We start from the raw sequence: 15,384 nt of genomic DNA on the forward strand, positions 1-15,384 counted from the left end.
GGGTCGGGGGAGTGAAGGTGGGTGTCAGTCCCAAGCCCTGTTTGTTGTGCAGGCTTCTTGTGTTTTCAGTAAGGAAGTTGTTGAGTCAATTAGAGGAGTCTTGGGCCTGAGGAGGATACTGAACTTGGGTAATAGACATAAGGAGTCAGCCCACGACTTGAGTTGGAAAGTCTGGGTTACCGAGGGTTCTGATCTTTGATGACCGGGCATGCGCTGGAGCTGTCAGTTATACGTTTGATCTTTTCTGTGTCTGGGGAAAGGGGTGGGGTCCATGCCGGGCTGTGGCGTGGAGGACTCCAGGCCGGCAGGGGGCGCTGCGCCTCACGCCAGGCTTATCTCGGCTCCGGGTCGGCGGGGGGCGCTGTGGCGCGGGCCGCGCGACTGGCTTCCGGCAGGTGGCGCCGTGGCCGCGGGGCCCAGGCCGGCGGGCGGGCGGCGGCGCGGCGCTGCGGCCGGCGGCTCGCGGCCCCGGAGCGGCGGCGGAGCGGGAGGTGGAGCGGCGGAGCGGCAGGCCCGGTGCGGGCTGGAGCGCGGGGCGGCGAGCGCACGAGCCGCGGCCGCGCGGAGCCCGCCATGACGGCGCGAGTGTGAGGCGCGGCTAGCACCGGTCCAGGAGAGCGGCGGGCGCGCCGGCCTCTTACCCCGCAGCGGCCCGGCCGGGGCCCGATGAGCAGCGGCCTCGGCCTCCGGCGCAGCCCGGAAATGTCTGGCAAGATCGAGAAAGCAGGTGAGGCGGGCGGCCGGGCGGGCGGCGTGCCTCCTGGCCTCGTGCGCTCGACCCCCGGTCCGGGCCCCAGCCTGGCAGTGACACCGCGAGGGCCATCTTTGAACCGGGCCTGCCCGGCGCCGGGGGGCCCCGTGATGCTAGCGGGATTCTGGAGGAGCGAGTGGAGGTCCCAGTAGCCTTGTTCCCTGGAACCTCCCACAATGGCTGGAGTCCGGGACCCTTAGGAGGCCCGGCCCCGACCGCATGTAGAAGGGCAGGCGCTCTCCAGAGGTGATCGGCAGCCCAGTTATAAAAATGTGTCACTCCTAATGAGCCTCGAGTTTAACCACAAGTGTCCACTTCGGTGGCTTCAAAGGACAGCAGGCTCGAGTGTGTTGGAGCGATGTTTCAAGGGAGCAGCCAAGTTGTCCTCCGATATTTCTGCCTTGCTCTGCAAGCAGGGCAAGTGGAGAGCCATTGGGGTCGGGGGAGAAGGTGGATGTGATCTTGATGCAAACCTCATCTCTTTGTGTGTTCCTGGAAATCTTGGGGAGTCGCCTCTCAATTCCCCCCCCCCGCACACACCCCCACCCCTCGGCTTGCATATTCTGGGAGTTAGATACTCCCGAGAGTCAATTACTGTTGTGCATATGGGGCCCAGAGCTTAATTAGCCGTCAAGCAGGGACTCCTTATACGGGAGGGCGGATTCTTGGCTGTTAGGTGAGGTAGGCAGTGGTCCAGGGCCTGTATTGGGGGTTGTCACAGTAAAGATACCCAGTTAGCCTGGAAACTCTGTAAAGAAGGCAGACTTGTAAGAACCTGAAAAGATGTTTGGCAGTACTAATTTTTGGAAGCTGCCATTTCGTAGGTGGACTTGGGGCTATCTGGATGCATATTAGCAGTGGACCAACAAGCAATGGATGTAACTTTTGCAGCCCTGGTTTAAACACAGGGAAGAACATGTTGGTTCTCTTTAGTGAGTGTCTGCTATGTGTCTTCACTCTGTGTTTGGTCTCTTAGTTGTGTTGTTGATTAAAAGCACTTGAAGATTGCCTGCCAGAGTGTGGTCTCTGTTTTAAGGACCCAGAGACGCTCAGTGAATTTTTGTAGCCCACCTAGCAAGGGGCATAGGTAGGGTATTGACATCTGTTTTCTGACAAGAAGCAGGATACCATTCTCATGACTGGACTGTTGGTTTTCAGATGCTGTTTCTGGAGTGTTTGTGTCCTTGTCCTCTTGCCCCGGGCCTTGTCTAGTGACTGTGAGTTGCCTTCCTGAGTGTGTGCTGCTCTGGGAACATCTCTGGCCATCTGTGTGGCACTGCTTGGGAGCTCCTTATAGCGTCTCATCCGAGGGCACTGGTGGGAACTTGGATAATTTATTTAAACACAGCGTTAATGAGCTGCAGAGGTGGCTCAACAGTCAAGAGCACTTGTTGCTTGTGAGCACCCAGGTTCGGTTTCCCGCACCCACGTGGCAACTATCTTTAACTCCAGTTTCAGGGGTCTGATGCCCTCTTTCGACCTCTATGGGCACCAGACCCACATGTGGTGGTGCACAGCCATACAGACGGGCAAAGCATTCTTGTATGTAAAATGAAATAAATACATCTAAAATACATTTTAAATAGCACTAGCTGATTCTTCTTTACCAGAACATTGTGTGTTCATTATGAAGAATTTGGAACTCATGGAAGCGGAGGGGTTGGCATGGGCTGTTTGTCATCTCCCGGGCTTCCTTCCACAGCTCAGAATGACAGAGCCTTCCACTTAGTCTGCACTCCAGGCCCTTTCAGCAGAGGTCATGCCTGGGCCTTCTCAGGCCACTGTCCTCTGCTAGGGGCTGTTGCAGTGCCCTCTTTAGAAGAGCTGGTAGTGGTGTCTATACTGCCAGACCCCATGAGTATTCTGAACCCAGTTGTGGGAGGTCCTGGAGGGCACTGTTCACTAAGCCAGGAAAAGAAAGGCTTTCTTTTTTAAAATTTAATTTTTGTTTGTTTGTTTTTCTTTTTTTTTTTACATCCCCCCCTTCCTGGTCACCCCCTCCCACAATCCCTTCCCCACCCCTTCTCCTCTGAGCAGGTGGGCCCCACCCCCAGGTATCACCTCACTCTGGCATTTCAAGTCTCTGTGAGGCTTTCTTAATGGAAGGAGACATGGCTGGAGAGGGCTGCAGAAAGGGTGGGAGGAGGGTGCGTTTGGGGAGAAGCAGCTAAAGGTGAAGAGTTCTCTGGTGGCCATAGCTGGGGATCACAGATGAGATGACAGGAAGGGAGCCCTCATGCAGGAAGATTAGGGTCTGCTTGGAATGAGGGTTTACCTTCTTGGAGCTTTTGTGGGTCCTAGGTGAACTTGATGTGCCAGATTTCCTGTTTGATTGTGAAGTGGACCTGCTGTTAAGCATGAGTGATGCTGTGACTGGAGAGACACCGTTCTTTATTCAGCCAGGTAACGAGTCTCTAGTAATTATGGAGGAGCCCACACCCAGTAACAGTTGCTGCTGTTTTCTGTGCTTCAAAGCAACAGACGTGTTTCCAAAATGTGCCTGTGCTCTCTCACCCTCTGAAAACAGACTGCTAGATTTGGGGTTTGGGGGTGAGTTGAGGTTTAAGGATTTTGAGTGAGCAGAACTCTTACACCCCTACCCTGGTCCTTCTAGTCAGTTTGCTTTCCCTGTTCACTTTCACTTACCTCTGAGGAGGAGCTTCTGGACCTGTCACTCAGTCACCCTGCAGTTCTTGCCTGTGGCAGTCATCCGAAGTCACACCACTTCATGGAGGCATAGGAAGGCAGAATTATTGTTCTTTTACTCCAAGTGCCCAGATAGTCTGACTGAGTTAAGGGGGATCTTGCTGGGTTGTCAGTTAGGAGGGTCAAGAGGAAAGTTGGGATGAGGGTGTACTGTGGTCAGGGACTGAGGGGGTTCTCTAGGAAACAACTGGGAGATGTGTACAGCTGCTTTGATGTTGCAAGGTGAGTGGAGAGGATTGGGCAGAGGCATATGGGGGCATGTGTTCTATTTGTGCAAGCAGGTATGGTGGTTCTGCTTGTCCTCGTCTCCTCCAGCAAAGACAAGAGTGAGGAGAGTTGATGTCTCTAGATTTCTGGAGCTTAATGCCAGATTGGCAACAGTCAGCTGACTTTAACCCACTGGGCCATGTGTGTTCTCAAAAAAGAACAGAGCTGTTGGTCAGTACTTAAAAGCCAGGAAATTGCTCAAAACCCTCAGGTTTCTGGTTCTCCCAAAGACTGAGAATCTCTGGTAACCTAGAGCTCTCTCTCATGTGTGTACCTGCATGTGGGAGCCGGGTGGGAACTGTCTGCCCGGGGTCCCTTCCCCCTCCCTGCTGGCCACATCGCTGAGTCCCCTTTCCCACTTGGACTGAGTCTGACTGGAAGAGGTGATTCACAGCTGCTGGCTTGTGACTGGACTTTGACTCTCATCCCATTCCTTCATCGATTGTTTCCTCCGTTCCTTCATCGGTCACCGATGGAGCACCTGCTCTGCCATGTGCCCTGTGTAGCTCTGGGGATTGGGACCTGCTGTGAAGCAGCACTGTCCTGTGTCCTGGAGACTGTAGGATTGGATCAGGGTGTTAGTGGGGACTGCAAACTCCTGCTACAGCAAATGGAGATTTCAAGGATCTTGCTGAGGGACAGGGAGTTGCCTTGTGGAACGGCCTTTAAGGCCTCTGTGCTGGTGGAGGGAATCCCTGTAGCTTCACTCAGCCCTACTCCGCCTGCCCCACTCCATTCTGCTCCATTCCTTCAGTCACTAACCACCTCAGTGACCTTGGGACGGTGGGGCCTCCAGGGATTGGAAGATTCTGTGGTGTTCTAATCCCTTTCCTCTCTGACCCAGCTTAACCACAGTCTACTCATAAACTTCATCATGTACCAAATTGTCTGGCACCCAGGGGCTGCAGTTAAGTATGCTGGGACTATTAGGATGGCCACAAGCTCCCTCAACACACCCATTGACAGAATAAACATGGGTCTCAAAGTCCATGTGTTGTGCTTTTCAAATGCTTGCAGGTACTTTTGTTACAGATGGAAAGGGGATTTACAGTGGAACTTGTTACTGTGAATCTTCTCAGAACAGATACCGAAAGTCAGGCCTGTGCACTTTCTTAATGGGCAGTCACTGGGTGCTGACCTTAACCAATCAGCATCTACTTCCCTTTCTTATACATTAGGAATCTCCCTGTCACATGGGATGGTGTCTGGGAGTCCTCTGGAACATGGCCTTCCCAAGGGGGTAGGCCAGCGGTAACAGCAAAACAGGGCTGTCTGTAGACACCTCCCACCTTTCACTTCAGCTTTGTCACAGCTGGAGGTGAGGGTAGCTGATCCTCATATAGACCTGTAGATAGATAGCAGAGGTGGGGCTTTTGGTTACTGCCCAAGATTACAGTCTTAGAGAAGTAAAATGGGGAACTGACCCCTTTCTGTCTGTAAGAGACACTGTAGAATTCCAGTGTCGTGAGGGACATGGCAGCATCTGCCCCAATTTTAGTTTCTGTTTCTACATTTCTTTTCTGATCTTATGGAAAAGAAATGGCCCCAAACCACCACGTTAGTTAATGTAGACCCAACCTGACCCTGGGGCTGCCTATGATTTTTGTAATACTGGCCACATTCACAGTACTAAAGGGAGGTAAGAGATAACATGTTTTAAAACCAGCCACGGCAGACCCCAATGTCTCCTGATCTCCTGTGCAGTTGTTGGCAGGCAGTTTGAATGGGATTCCTTATAGCCAGGAGACGATGGCTTGGAAAGATGACTCACGTATGAGCTTGCAGAAAAACCATTTCCCAAATTAGCTCAGATTGCAACTTGCTCTTAGTGCAGGCTGTGTCTTACCTCAGTCCAGCCAATGTGTTGCCTGTTGCCATAGTAAGATGACACAGTGGAAAGAGGAGAGGCCTGGCCACAGCGCGTGCCACACCCACGTGACCCCCACCCCCTGTCTTGTTGCTGGGACAGGTGTTCCACTGACAGTCACCCACTACACCCCAAAGGCTGTATTATGAGTAAACAGACCCACAGCCTGTGAATTGGAAAAGAGCTGTCATCTACTGGGCCTGTCATTTGCTAGGTCATTTGTTTGAGATCATCTGAAACTTGTATCCTTGGGTGATTCTTTCCCTTCTCAGGGCTCTCATCCATTAGCTCCTGGAAGGACTGGCACTCTGAAATTAGTGTTTTCCTGACTGCTAAGACAGCAGGTCCCCTTTATCCCTAAGAGAACAGTTGCAGGTGGCTGGGAATGTAGGTCAGTGGCAGAACTTCTGTAGCCTCCGCAAGACTTTGATCTCAGCCCTGGAGTAACAAATAGTGGGGAGGCTGCCTTGAGTCCAGCTGCTCTTGCTCTGTTGTTGTAGCCCTGAGGCTCCTCAGAGGTCCCTCTACCAACAGTGGCCACCACTTCCCAGATGGCCTCACAAGCTTCCTCCACCAAAGTTGACCTCATAATGCCTAGTGCTTTCTCTTCCCTAGCAGATAGTACATTCTGGGGAAAGACATCAGACAAATACTTGAGTGAGCAGTGGAACTGTTTAACTCTTTCAGAATCCAGATCCCAGTTTCCTGTCAGCAGGTTAACAATAAACAAACAAAGTTGTAAATAGATCCCTAGCTTCTGGGAGGGATATGTAGCTTAGCGCACAGTGGGTACCCAGTCCATGCTCAGAGAATGAGTGATGGCTGGGGTATGACAAAGTGGTGCAAGTCCCCACACAAGGCCATGAGTTCCTCCCCAGCATTGCTGGTGCAAGTGAAAGACAAAAAGAAAAAAGATGTAAACTTGCGGGGGGGGGGGGGGGGGGGGGGGGGAGGGGGGGGGAGATTGGGAGTGGCGGGGGGGGGGGGTGTGGGGTGGTGGTGGAGGCTCACGCCTTTAATCCCAGCACTTGGGAGGCAGAGGCAGGAGGATTTCTGAGTTCCGGGCCAGCCTGGTCTACAGAGTGAGTTCCAGGGCACAGGGCTACACAGAGAAACCTTGTCTCAAAAAACAAAACAAAAAAACAAAAGCAAATGCTGAACCACGGAGCCACACCCCAGCCCTGACTGACTACCTAAAGCCCTGGCTTCAGATGGCTATCTAGGTTGCTTCTTGGCAGTTGGTAGGACTTCTCTGATGAGAGGTGTCCCATGGATGGAGCTTTGTGTTAGCTATGTACATTGCTCAGGGTTTTGCATTTGAAAGTTGATAGAGCTGCAGTCGGATTCCCGAGCTGCTGGGGAGGCAGAGGATAGAGGACAGGGAGGCTCCAGGCTAGTCTGGACTACTGAGGGACACCCTGCCTCAAAGAGCCCTAAAAGCAAAGACAAAGCACTCCGGAGTCTTGGGTGGTGGCATGCCTTTGTCCCTGGTTTTAGGGAGTCTTGGGTAGGAGGATCTGTTGTACCTAAGGAGTTTAAGACTGATCTGGGCAGTACAGTGAGACTTCATCTTGGAAAAGGAAAAGGGGAAAAAAGAAGCTTGCCATACACAAGACTCTGGGATTGGGGCTGTGGAGATGACTCCTAGTGAGGAGGACTGCTTTTGCAGAGGTCCCAGGTTCAGTTCCCAGCATTCACATGATGGTTCACATCTGAAACTCCAGTTCCAGAGGATCAATAAATAAGTCTTTAAAATAAACACAAATAAGGCCCTCGGTTCAAGCCTCCCGTTGCAGGAGGAAGAACAGATTGTCAGAACGTTAGGCCAGGCTGAGGCAGAGCCCCACTTAGCTCAGCAGCATGTACTGCAAGCCCCTATTTAAGTTACTGCTTGCTTTGTCCAGGAGCAAAGAACTCTGGGGTAGTGATCACCCTTCACAGAGCAGTTACTGTGTTGGCACTTACCAACAATGGAGCCGCCAACCCTGTGCAGGCTGGTACCAGAGCAAGTCCCTTGTAGGCCCCATGCAGGCCACTTGGTAAGCCTTTTCAGTGTTCTTGGAGTACCCTTTAGGAGGCGCTTCTCAGCGATAGATATGTATGGGTGGCTGGAGGTACCTGTTGTCCTGAGGGGCTGGAGAAGGTGGGGCCTGAGTGTCTAGTATGAGATGCTGAGGGAGGCTGGCCTGGTGGCCTAGACATCCTGGGTCTGTGGTGGTAATTCCTCCTTCAACCTTTCCCTCTTGTCTCAGATCCAGAGTCCTCCGGGCTCCCTCCCAAACACACATCTGCCTCTCTAGCTAGCCCACTGCACCCATTGACCCTGAATGACTCTCTTTGCTCACCCCTGCCTGCCAGAACCACAGTCATTTCACTACAAATTAAGTTTGGGTCAGAGCTCTACCCTACTGACACACCAGAAGAGGGCATTGGATCCCATTACAGATGGCTGTGAGCCACCATGTGGTTGCTGGGAATTGAACTCAGGACCTCTGGAAGAGCAGTCAATGCTCTTAACCACTGAGCCATGTCTCCAGCCCATCTACCCTACTTTGAAATAATGGAAATGGGTCCTGCTGGCTCAGAACAAGAGCGTGTTTCAGGAGTTTACTTTATAGCTTCAAAACTATTTTATGTGTCTGTGTACCTGAACTCATGTATGGACACCACATGCATTTGGGAGCCCTTGGAAGTTAGAAGAGGGTCGGATCCCTTGGAACTGGCTGTGAGCTGCCATGTGGGTGCTGGGAACTGAAACCAGGTTCTCTGTAAGAGCAGTAAGTGCTCTTAACCATTGAACTGTCTCTCCAGTCCCCACTTTATAACTTTTCTCCATTGTTGTAGTCTGGCAGGTGTGGCTCCCAGGCACACATCAGGATGGCTCAGCAGGTAAAAAGGCCCTTGTCTCCAAATCTGACATCACAAGTTCAATCCCTGGTCTCCAGTTGTGGAAGGAGAGACCCGCTCTTACAAGTTGTTCACCTCCACATGTGTGCCACTTGTCCTCTGAAACATAAATACATGTAATAAGGATTAGAAATGAGTCAGAGCAGGAGGGTGATGTCCCAGTGTTCTGGGAGGTGTGTGTGGAGTGGGAAGGCAGGACAGCTGAAGCACCATGGTCTTCAGTGACCTGGGGCAAACAAAGGAGGTTCCTGATTGGAATCAATGGCAGTATTTATTTGCTGGTTATAGACAGTCCTATGTGGCTGTCCTCCTTCAAGTGACTGCTTGTGAACAGATAGATGGATGATTGTGTGGGGGCCTTGGAATTGATGTCTCAGCCCCTCCTTTTATTAAGTAAAAATAATAGTAGCAGCTAAGTCATTAGGCACTCACCACATGCCAGTACCAGGCTCTCGAAAGCATTCCACACATGTGACTTCATCCTCACAGTGGAGGAAAGGTACTGTACTGTTCTGCGGAATACTCCAAGCTACAGGCTGTTCTTGGAGATCTGGAGCAGTTAAAATGCACACTCATACAGGGAGTGGGGCAGAAGTAAAAGCCCACAGCCGTGCATACTACTTACCCAGGTCTCACCGGTTCTAAGGGTACCTGTCTTTTAGCTCTGTGATTTGGGCAAAGATTGACTTTAGTGTTTCCAGGGACCCCTCTGCCTGAGAGGTGGCTGCTACAGGATTATGGATGAAGGCCAACAGATGGCTTGAGAAGAAACTGTCCTGTATAGGGAGGGCCTGGAGCCTGGAAGAAGTTGCTCCCCATCCCCAGGCTGCACCCCATCTTTCTCCCTTCCTGTTTTCTTTTTGAGATAGGGGTTTGCTGTATATCCTACACTGGCCTTGAACCCACTTTGTAACACAGGCTGACCTCAAACTTAAAGCAGACCTCCTGCCTCAGGCTTTAAAGTACTTGAGTCACTGGTGCTTACTTCTGTACCCTGTTGAGGTGGGGACCATGTAGCCTACGCTGGTCTTGAAGTCACTATACAACTGAGACTAACCTCAAACACACCTGGTCATTCTGCCTTTGATTCCCAAGTATTGGGCTTTGCTGATGGTGTTCCAGTGAGGCTGACAGCCAGCAAGCCCCAGGGATCTTTCCCTCTCTACTCCCCCAACCCCAAGCACTGGGTGCCTGAGGCCACACCTGGCCTTTTATATGGGTGCCTAAGATCAAAGCTCAGGTTCTCATGCTTGAGCAGCAAGTGTTCTTACCAACCTCCTCAGCCCATGGATGTATGTGGAGTCCTCTGTAGCTTCCAAAGTATTTCACAGATACAAGCTTCTTTTGTCACTTTAGGTTTTGTTGACTCTGTCTTACCTCAGTTGTTGGGGCTATACAAATTGTTCTGAGTCAGGGAGGTGGTGACTAGTGCTCACTTTCTCTTATGTGCCAAACACTGTGCTAGGAGTTGGACCTTCAGATCTTACTGGAAGAGTAGGTAGGGTTGGGACCATTTGGCAGCTGCAAAGGGAGGTAGTATCAGGGGCGGTAACTGGCCTTCTGTAGGCACACACTGCAGGGACCCGATTTTCCCTTCCCTTACCCCCTTGTATCTAGACCCTGGGTTCAGGACTGGTCTGCTGAGTCACTAAGACCATTGCTTGGAAACAGCTCAGTTTGGGACTCCCCTGGGGCTTTCCTGCATCTCTGCAGGACTGACTCTGACTGCACATCTGCTTACAGACTTGCAAATCAGCCTCTGGGTCCTCAGCTCAGAAGTGGCTGGGAACCCTGCAGAAAAGCAGCTTGGGGGTGGGGTGGTGCAGGAGGAGTGAGAAGTGGCCCTCGAGGGTGTCACCCAGTGCTTTGTGCAGGGTGGGCTGAGTCTTTTCTATATTCCTCTCTGGTAGGGGTGGAGGGAGCCTGAGCAGGGGCTACAAGAAGATCCATTCTCCTTGGGACCCCAGGACTGCCCCAGTGCAGTGAAGTCAGTACCCTGTGAGTTACTAGGTTTCTTCACCTAGGCAAGTGACAGCCGAACAGGTACTCAGACGTGGCTGAGTGTGGCCTGAGGCACAGCCAGATTTCCTTTGCCAGCTCTTCCAAATGATGGCTGTGGGCTCTCCCTCATTTCAGTGGGTCTGCCATATAATCTGAAGGAAATAGTCTATGAGCTTTCTGATACTTCAGGGTCCTCACTGAGTCTGAACACTTGAGTAAGTGCTGAGTGATGTGAGCCTTATACTTATTTAAGGCTCTTTTGCCCTAAAGTAACATCTTTAAAAATATTGATATTTCACACTTCAATCCTCAGAGAAAAGGGAGGAGGTCTCTGGCTCTTGGGGTGCTGTGGAGTCTGTGCTGGAGATGAAACCCTGGACCTAAACAGAAGCTGAGCATTCTGCCACCAGGTCACGCCCAGCCCTTCTTCCCCCTGTTTCTCTTGGGAAGGCTGACTCCAGAGGTTAGGATTGGTTAGGGATGGTTATAGTTAGGCCGAAGGCAAAGAGGAGCTGGGTCTCACTGAATTCAGTCACAGGTGCTGGCCATGCTGCAGGCAGGTAAGGACAGTCCTGACTGTGCTATTCTAGCCTAGAAGGAATGAGCTTGTCGTATGGCAGGGCTCAGACCCCAGCTGTTGTGTTCGGTCCCAACACTTGACACCCCACCCAGGACTGGCCTCCAGATGAGCAGAAACACCCAGGCAGTGTCACAATATGTTGCTTTTTTGTAGTTGGTAAAATGCTGTCAACATTCAGGTCTCTGTAACAGGTAATTTACAAATGACATCCAGTGCCCTGTCAGGGTGATCCCTGTGCTGTATTTTCCTCCCAAGGTTACCTGTCATAGCTACACAGACTCAGGAATCCTGTGTCCTGCTCTGCAGCTTCCTGGACCTCCCTGCCATGTGCTAGTGGATGGGTAGGACCCTTGCCTCAGGCGCAAAGCATTGTGCTGTCTGCAAGAGATGAAACTGTTCAGCCCTAACTCTCATCATTGGGTCCTGGAGCTGCAGGACCTCTCTTCTTATTAGCATCACCTCAGTTGTCTGTGCTTCTGCCTGGACTTGTCCAGAAGCTTAAGCATACTAGTTCTCTGAGGTCATCACAGAACCAAAGGCCTGGATCAAAAGCATACTGTTCTGCATGGCCTGACCTTGTCTCTCTTCATTCATCACCCTAAACACAAGCTTTTAGGAGCTGTTGTGTTTGAAGCATAGGAACTGTGATAGGAACCTGCACTGTGTTCCTATTCTGCAGTGGCCCAAGTCCCCAGGTCCCAGCTTGATAGGATGAACTCTGCTGAGGAAGTCACGTAGGTTGAGGTCATCACAGAGTGTGAGGGTTACTGTCACCACTAGACTGGGAACGGATGTTTCCAGGCAGTGCAAAGAATGGACCTGGTGGTGTAGCTCCTCTGCGTCCTCTGTGTACAGAGGCTGTGGGTCTGTGTAGGGTCTGCTCTGCTGGAGTGTGTGTGGATCGTCATTTGCCAAGTAAACTTGATACTCACATGGCTCTCCTGCTGTGAATCCCCCTTCCTATGTGGTGGAGCATTTGTGAACACTTTGACTCTTCAGGATTTCATGTCCTCTGGTTCAGCCAGACTGGCTTCAAGTGGCAGTCCTCATGAAGCCCTGCATCCCAGAAACGGTGCTTCAATGACCATCCATGTGGTCGAAGAGAGCTTTCTTCTGAGCGAGAAGGCTCCAAACCTTACTCTATAAAGCTCTGTGTTTACCATGAGCAGATCTTTTTTAACCCTTCCACAGTCAGGATGCCCAGATATTCCATTACCAAAGGAGAAACTCCCTGTGAAGTCTTTGGGCCAAACTCTTTTCCAGCCTTGGTGACCACCACGCTCTCTGACAGCTGTTCCTGTAGAAATGTGACCTTGTGACCAGATCTGTGAACATCGGGCTCCTCACTCTGCACTCTGAGACTGCTGTGTTTATTGTGCTTTTTTTATTGCTGTGTTGTATTCCATTGTGGTATTGGCTTGTTTATCTGTTGAGAATTTGACCTTGGTTAGCCATCTCTGTTTCCAAGGAACAGATAAAGGATGGCATGGGACCAACAAAAGCAACTCTATCTTTAAAAATGGACAGAACACTCAAATTGACATCTCAAAGAAACTATGAAAACAGCCAATGAGCTCATGAATATGCAGAGAACTATTAGTCACCAGGGAAACCTAATTCAGAAGCACAGTTTGAACACAACCCACCCAAGGATGGCTCCTTTCAAAACCCTGGGGAGAGCTTGTAAAAAGTAAAGCCTTTAAGTTGGCAGGACATGAAGTCTAAGACCACAAGCAGACTCAACACACAATACAGGAGGCAGGGTCTTGAAGAGCACCCTCCCTGTTCCTCCCCCTCCCCTTCCACCTCCCCTTCCCCCCCCCCAAAAAGCAGCACCACTCATCACCTAGAGGTAGGGGCAATTCAGATGCTGTTGGGGTGAATACATAAACAAGCCGTTTCTCTCCATTGTGGAGTATTATTTAGCCTTTTAAAAAGAGAAGTGTTGTCTGATGTGCTACACTGTGGATAAAACCTGAGAGCACTGTGTCAAGTGCAGTGAGAAATCAGAGAAGCAAGCACACGTGACTTCACTTCCATGGGATCTTAACATGGGAAAGATCAGATTGATGAAGCAGAGTGGTACAGGGGCTAGACAAGGGAAGAGGTGGAGTTGGTGGTTAACGGACAGTTCATTTTGCAAAGTGAAGATCCTGTGTGGCTGGAGGTGATGCAGCATGGAGTTTGTGGCTGATCTAAACATCGCATGGCTCAGGTGGTCACTTTAAACACATCTATCACATTTGTTTTAATGGTATTCTACCACCGAGCTCTATCCTCACTCTCATTGGTTTTAAAACTTGCTATGGATACAAAGTGTTAGCATTTATTTACCTAAACATATTTAGTCTTAGACTTATCCTTACACAATAAATTATATCAAAACAGTTTTAAAACAGAAGCATGGGGTGGCTGTATTAGTGGCCATGCATACTGCTTGATAGGCTGTATCTGGGCTGAGAGGGGCACTAGATACAGGACCCTCTGGTACAGCGGCTCCGTGCTGCTGTAGACCAAGGGGTCTAGCCCTTGAGGAACCTGTGTGTTCAGGAAGCCTTTAAGCTAGAACAGAGACTAGAGCACTTGATAAGGCTCTTGCTACCATGTTCTGGGCTTTCCAGCTCTGGTAGGCCCCATCCCAGCCCCCTCCTCAGGGTCAGGCTCTGAGGCAAGCTGTGTTCCTGTCCTGTATCTATACTCTGAGGCCATGAGAGCTAAGAAAGGCTGGCCGAAGTCTCAGGGTCTGAATATGTAGCTGGACTTCACCCTGGGCTTGCTGTAGTCTGGCACAGAGTGCTGGGTGCTGCCGGCAGCTACTGAAGCCCAGACTTCTCAGGGGCTGCACACTGGACAGCTGCTCTGGTTGATGGTGCAGGCGCCAGGCACTGTGAACCTCTGGCAGGGCTCCAAGCTCTTGGCCACATTCCTAATGTGACTGGCTCATGGGAGGGGCAGAGGGAAGGGAATCTAGACAGAAGCAAGGCCAAGGCTTCCTCAGAAATTCCAGCCCTCCAGGGCCTGTTAGATGGACAGTACCTCTGCAGAGTTCGAATCTAAGATTACCAAAATAGAGTCTCTGGCCAATGGGTATCATGACAGGTCCCCATGGACCTGGTCCCAGGTGATAAGCAGGGCTGTGTGTAGACATTAGCAGAGCAGCAAATGTAAAATTGTTTCATATTATAACACTTCTCAGGAAACAAATACTTTAGCAGAGTGGATTGTAAAACAGCACACTTGGATTGCAAAGTCAAGCTTTGAGAAAGTATGTATCTAGGGACACACTGGAGCCTGATGGTGACTTCTGCTGAGTTTCCAAGTGCCTGTTCTGTAGGAACCATGTCAGGAGGATACCTACCCAGACCTGGGCTCCCTGCTGCTGGAGCCCAGGCTGCCCTTGGACCTCACAATCCTCCTGTTTCAATTTCTTGGTCCTGGGATCACAAGCGGGTACCACCATTCCTTACTGAGATACAGCATTGGTTCAAGAGTTGGGTTCTGATCTTTGCTTATAAATGTTCCCCTGCTATGGCGTCACAATAAGAAAACCATTGAAGGCCCTTGCTCATGCAGACTTTCACAAGTGAAGTGTTTACTGCTCCTCTTGGCCTGCTCCTGATTTCCTCAGGGTGACTGTTTCCAAACCTTACCCTCTCAGCATCCTGGGGCAGATAGAAAATACTGTCACAGACATGTACACACAGCTTGTATTGCAGAGGGACCAGGTTCCTTGGCTTAGTTCTGGAGGGTTCTCATGAGAGTGTGTGAAATCTTGACTCTGTTCTTCCCACAAACACTTGCTACTTCTCACATTCCTTTTACTCCAAGCTGGTAACCATCACAATCTGAAAGAGTCGGATTGGAGAACATTGAATGTACAGACAACTAGAGTGCATCCTCCTTATGGGAGAGGTTAAGCAATCTTAACTTTGTGTTCCTGAAGTGGATGGAGACAAGAATAGAATTTGTGTCAAATTAAGTCTCTTTTAAAAAATGTTTGTAATGTTCTTAATAACATAGTACTTTGAGTGTGCGTGTGTGTGTGTGTGTGTGTGTGCGTGCGTGCGAGTGTGCATGTGTATACATCTATGCATATGGAGGTCAGTTCTCTCCTTCCATCATGTGGATCCTGGAGATTGAAATCAGGCTGGCTAGATTATCAGGGCTTCAGTTTGTCACCCAATAGCAATACTGACGTCCCTCCTGGCAACAGTATTGGGAGGACACAAGTATGTGGCTGTTGTCATTCTGCTGCACAAAGGCAGCTTCCCACTGCTGAGATCAAACCCCTAGTGCCTTTCCTGT

General features: G+C 50.7%; 1 protein-coding gene across 15 annotated transcripts in view; it reads left to right on the plus strand.

Annotated features, from left to right (window-relative positions):
- The first annotated feature begins 452 nt into the window (after nucleotides 1-452).
- Nucleotides 453-15,384, plus strand: part of Rapgef1 (Rap guanine nucleotide exchange factor 1) — a 119,313-nt gene continuing 104,381 nt past the window's right edge. For 6 of the 15 annotated variants that reach the window (XM_034494372.2, XM_076928369.1, XM_034494378.2 and 3 more), the window contains exon 1: nucleotides 454-727. Coding sequence is in view for 5 of the 15 variants with exons in the window: in XM_034494373.2 (XP_034350264.1) it covers nucleotides 667-727 (61 nt within the window). In the remaining 10 variants the exon portion in view is untranslated. Of the gene's footprint in view, nucleotides 728-15,384 lie in introns of all 15 variants that reach the window. The other 9 variants (XM_076928365.1, XM_076928367.1, XM_076928368.1 and 6 more) reach the window with 3 other exon arrangements.

This window comes from Arvicanthis niloticus, chromosome 2, assembly GCF_011762505.2.
Source record: "Arvicanthis niloticus isolate mArvNil1 chromosome 2, mArvNil1.pat.X, whole genome shotgun sequence".
NCBI classification, from domain to species: domain Eukaryota; kingdom Metazoa; phylum Chordata; class Mammalia; order Rodentia; family Muridae; genus Arvicanthis; species Arvicanthis niloticus.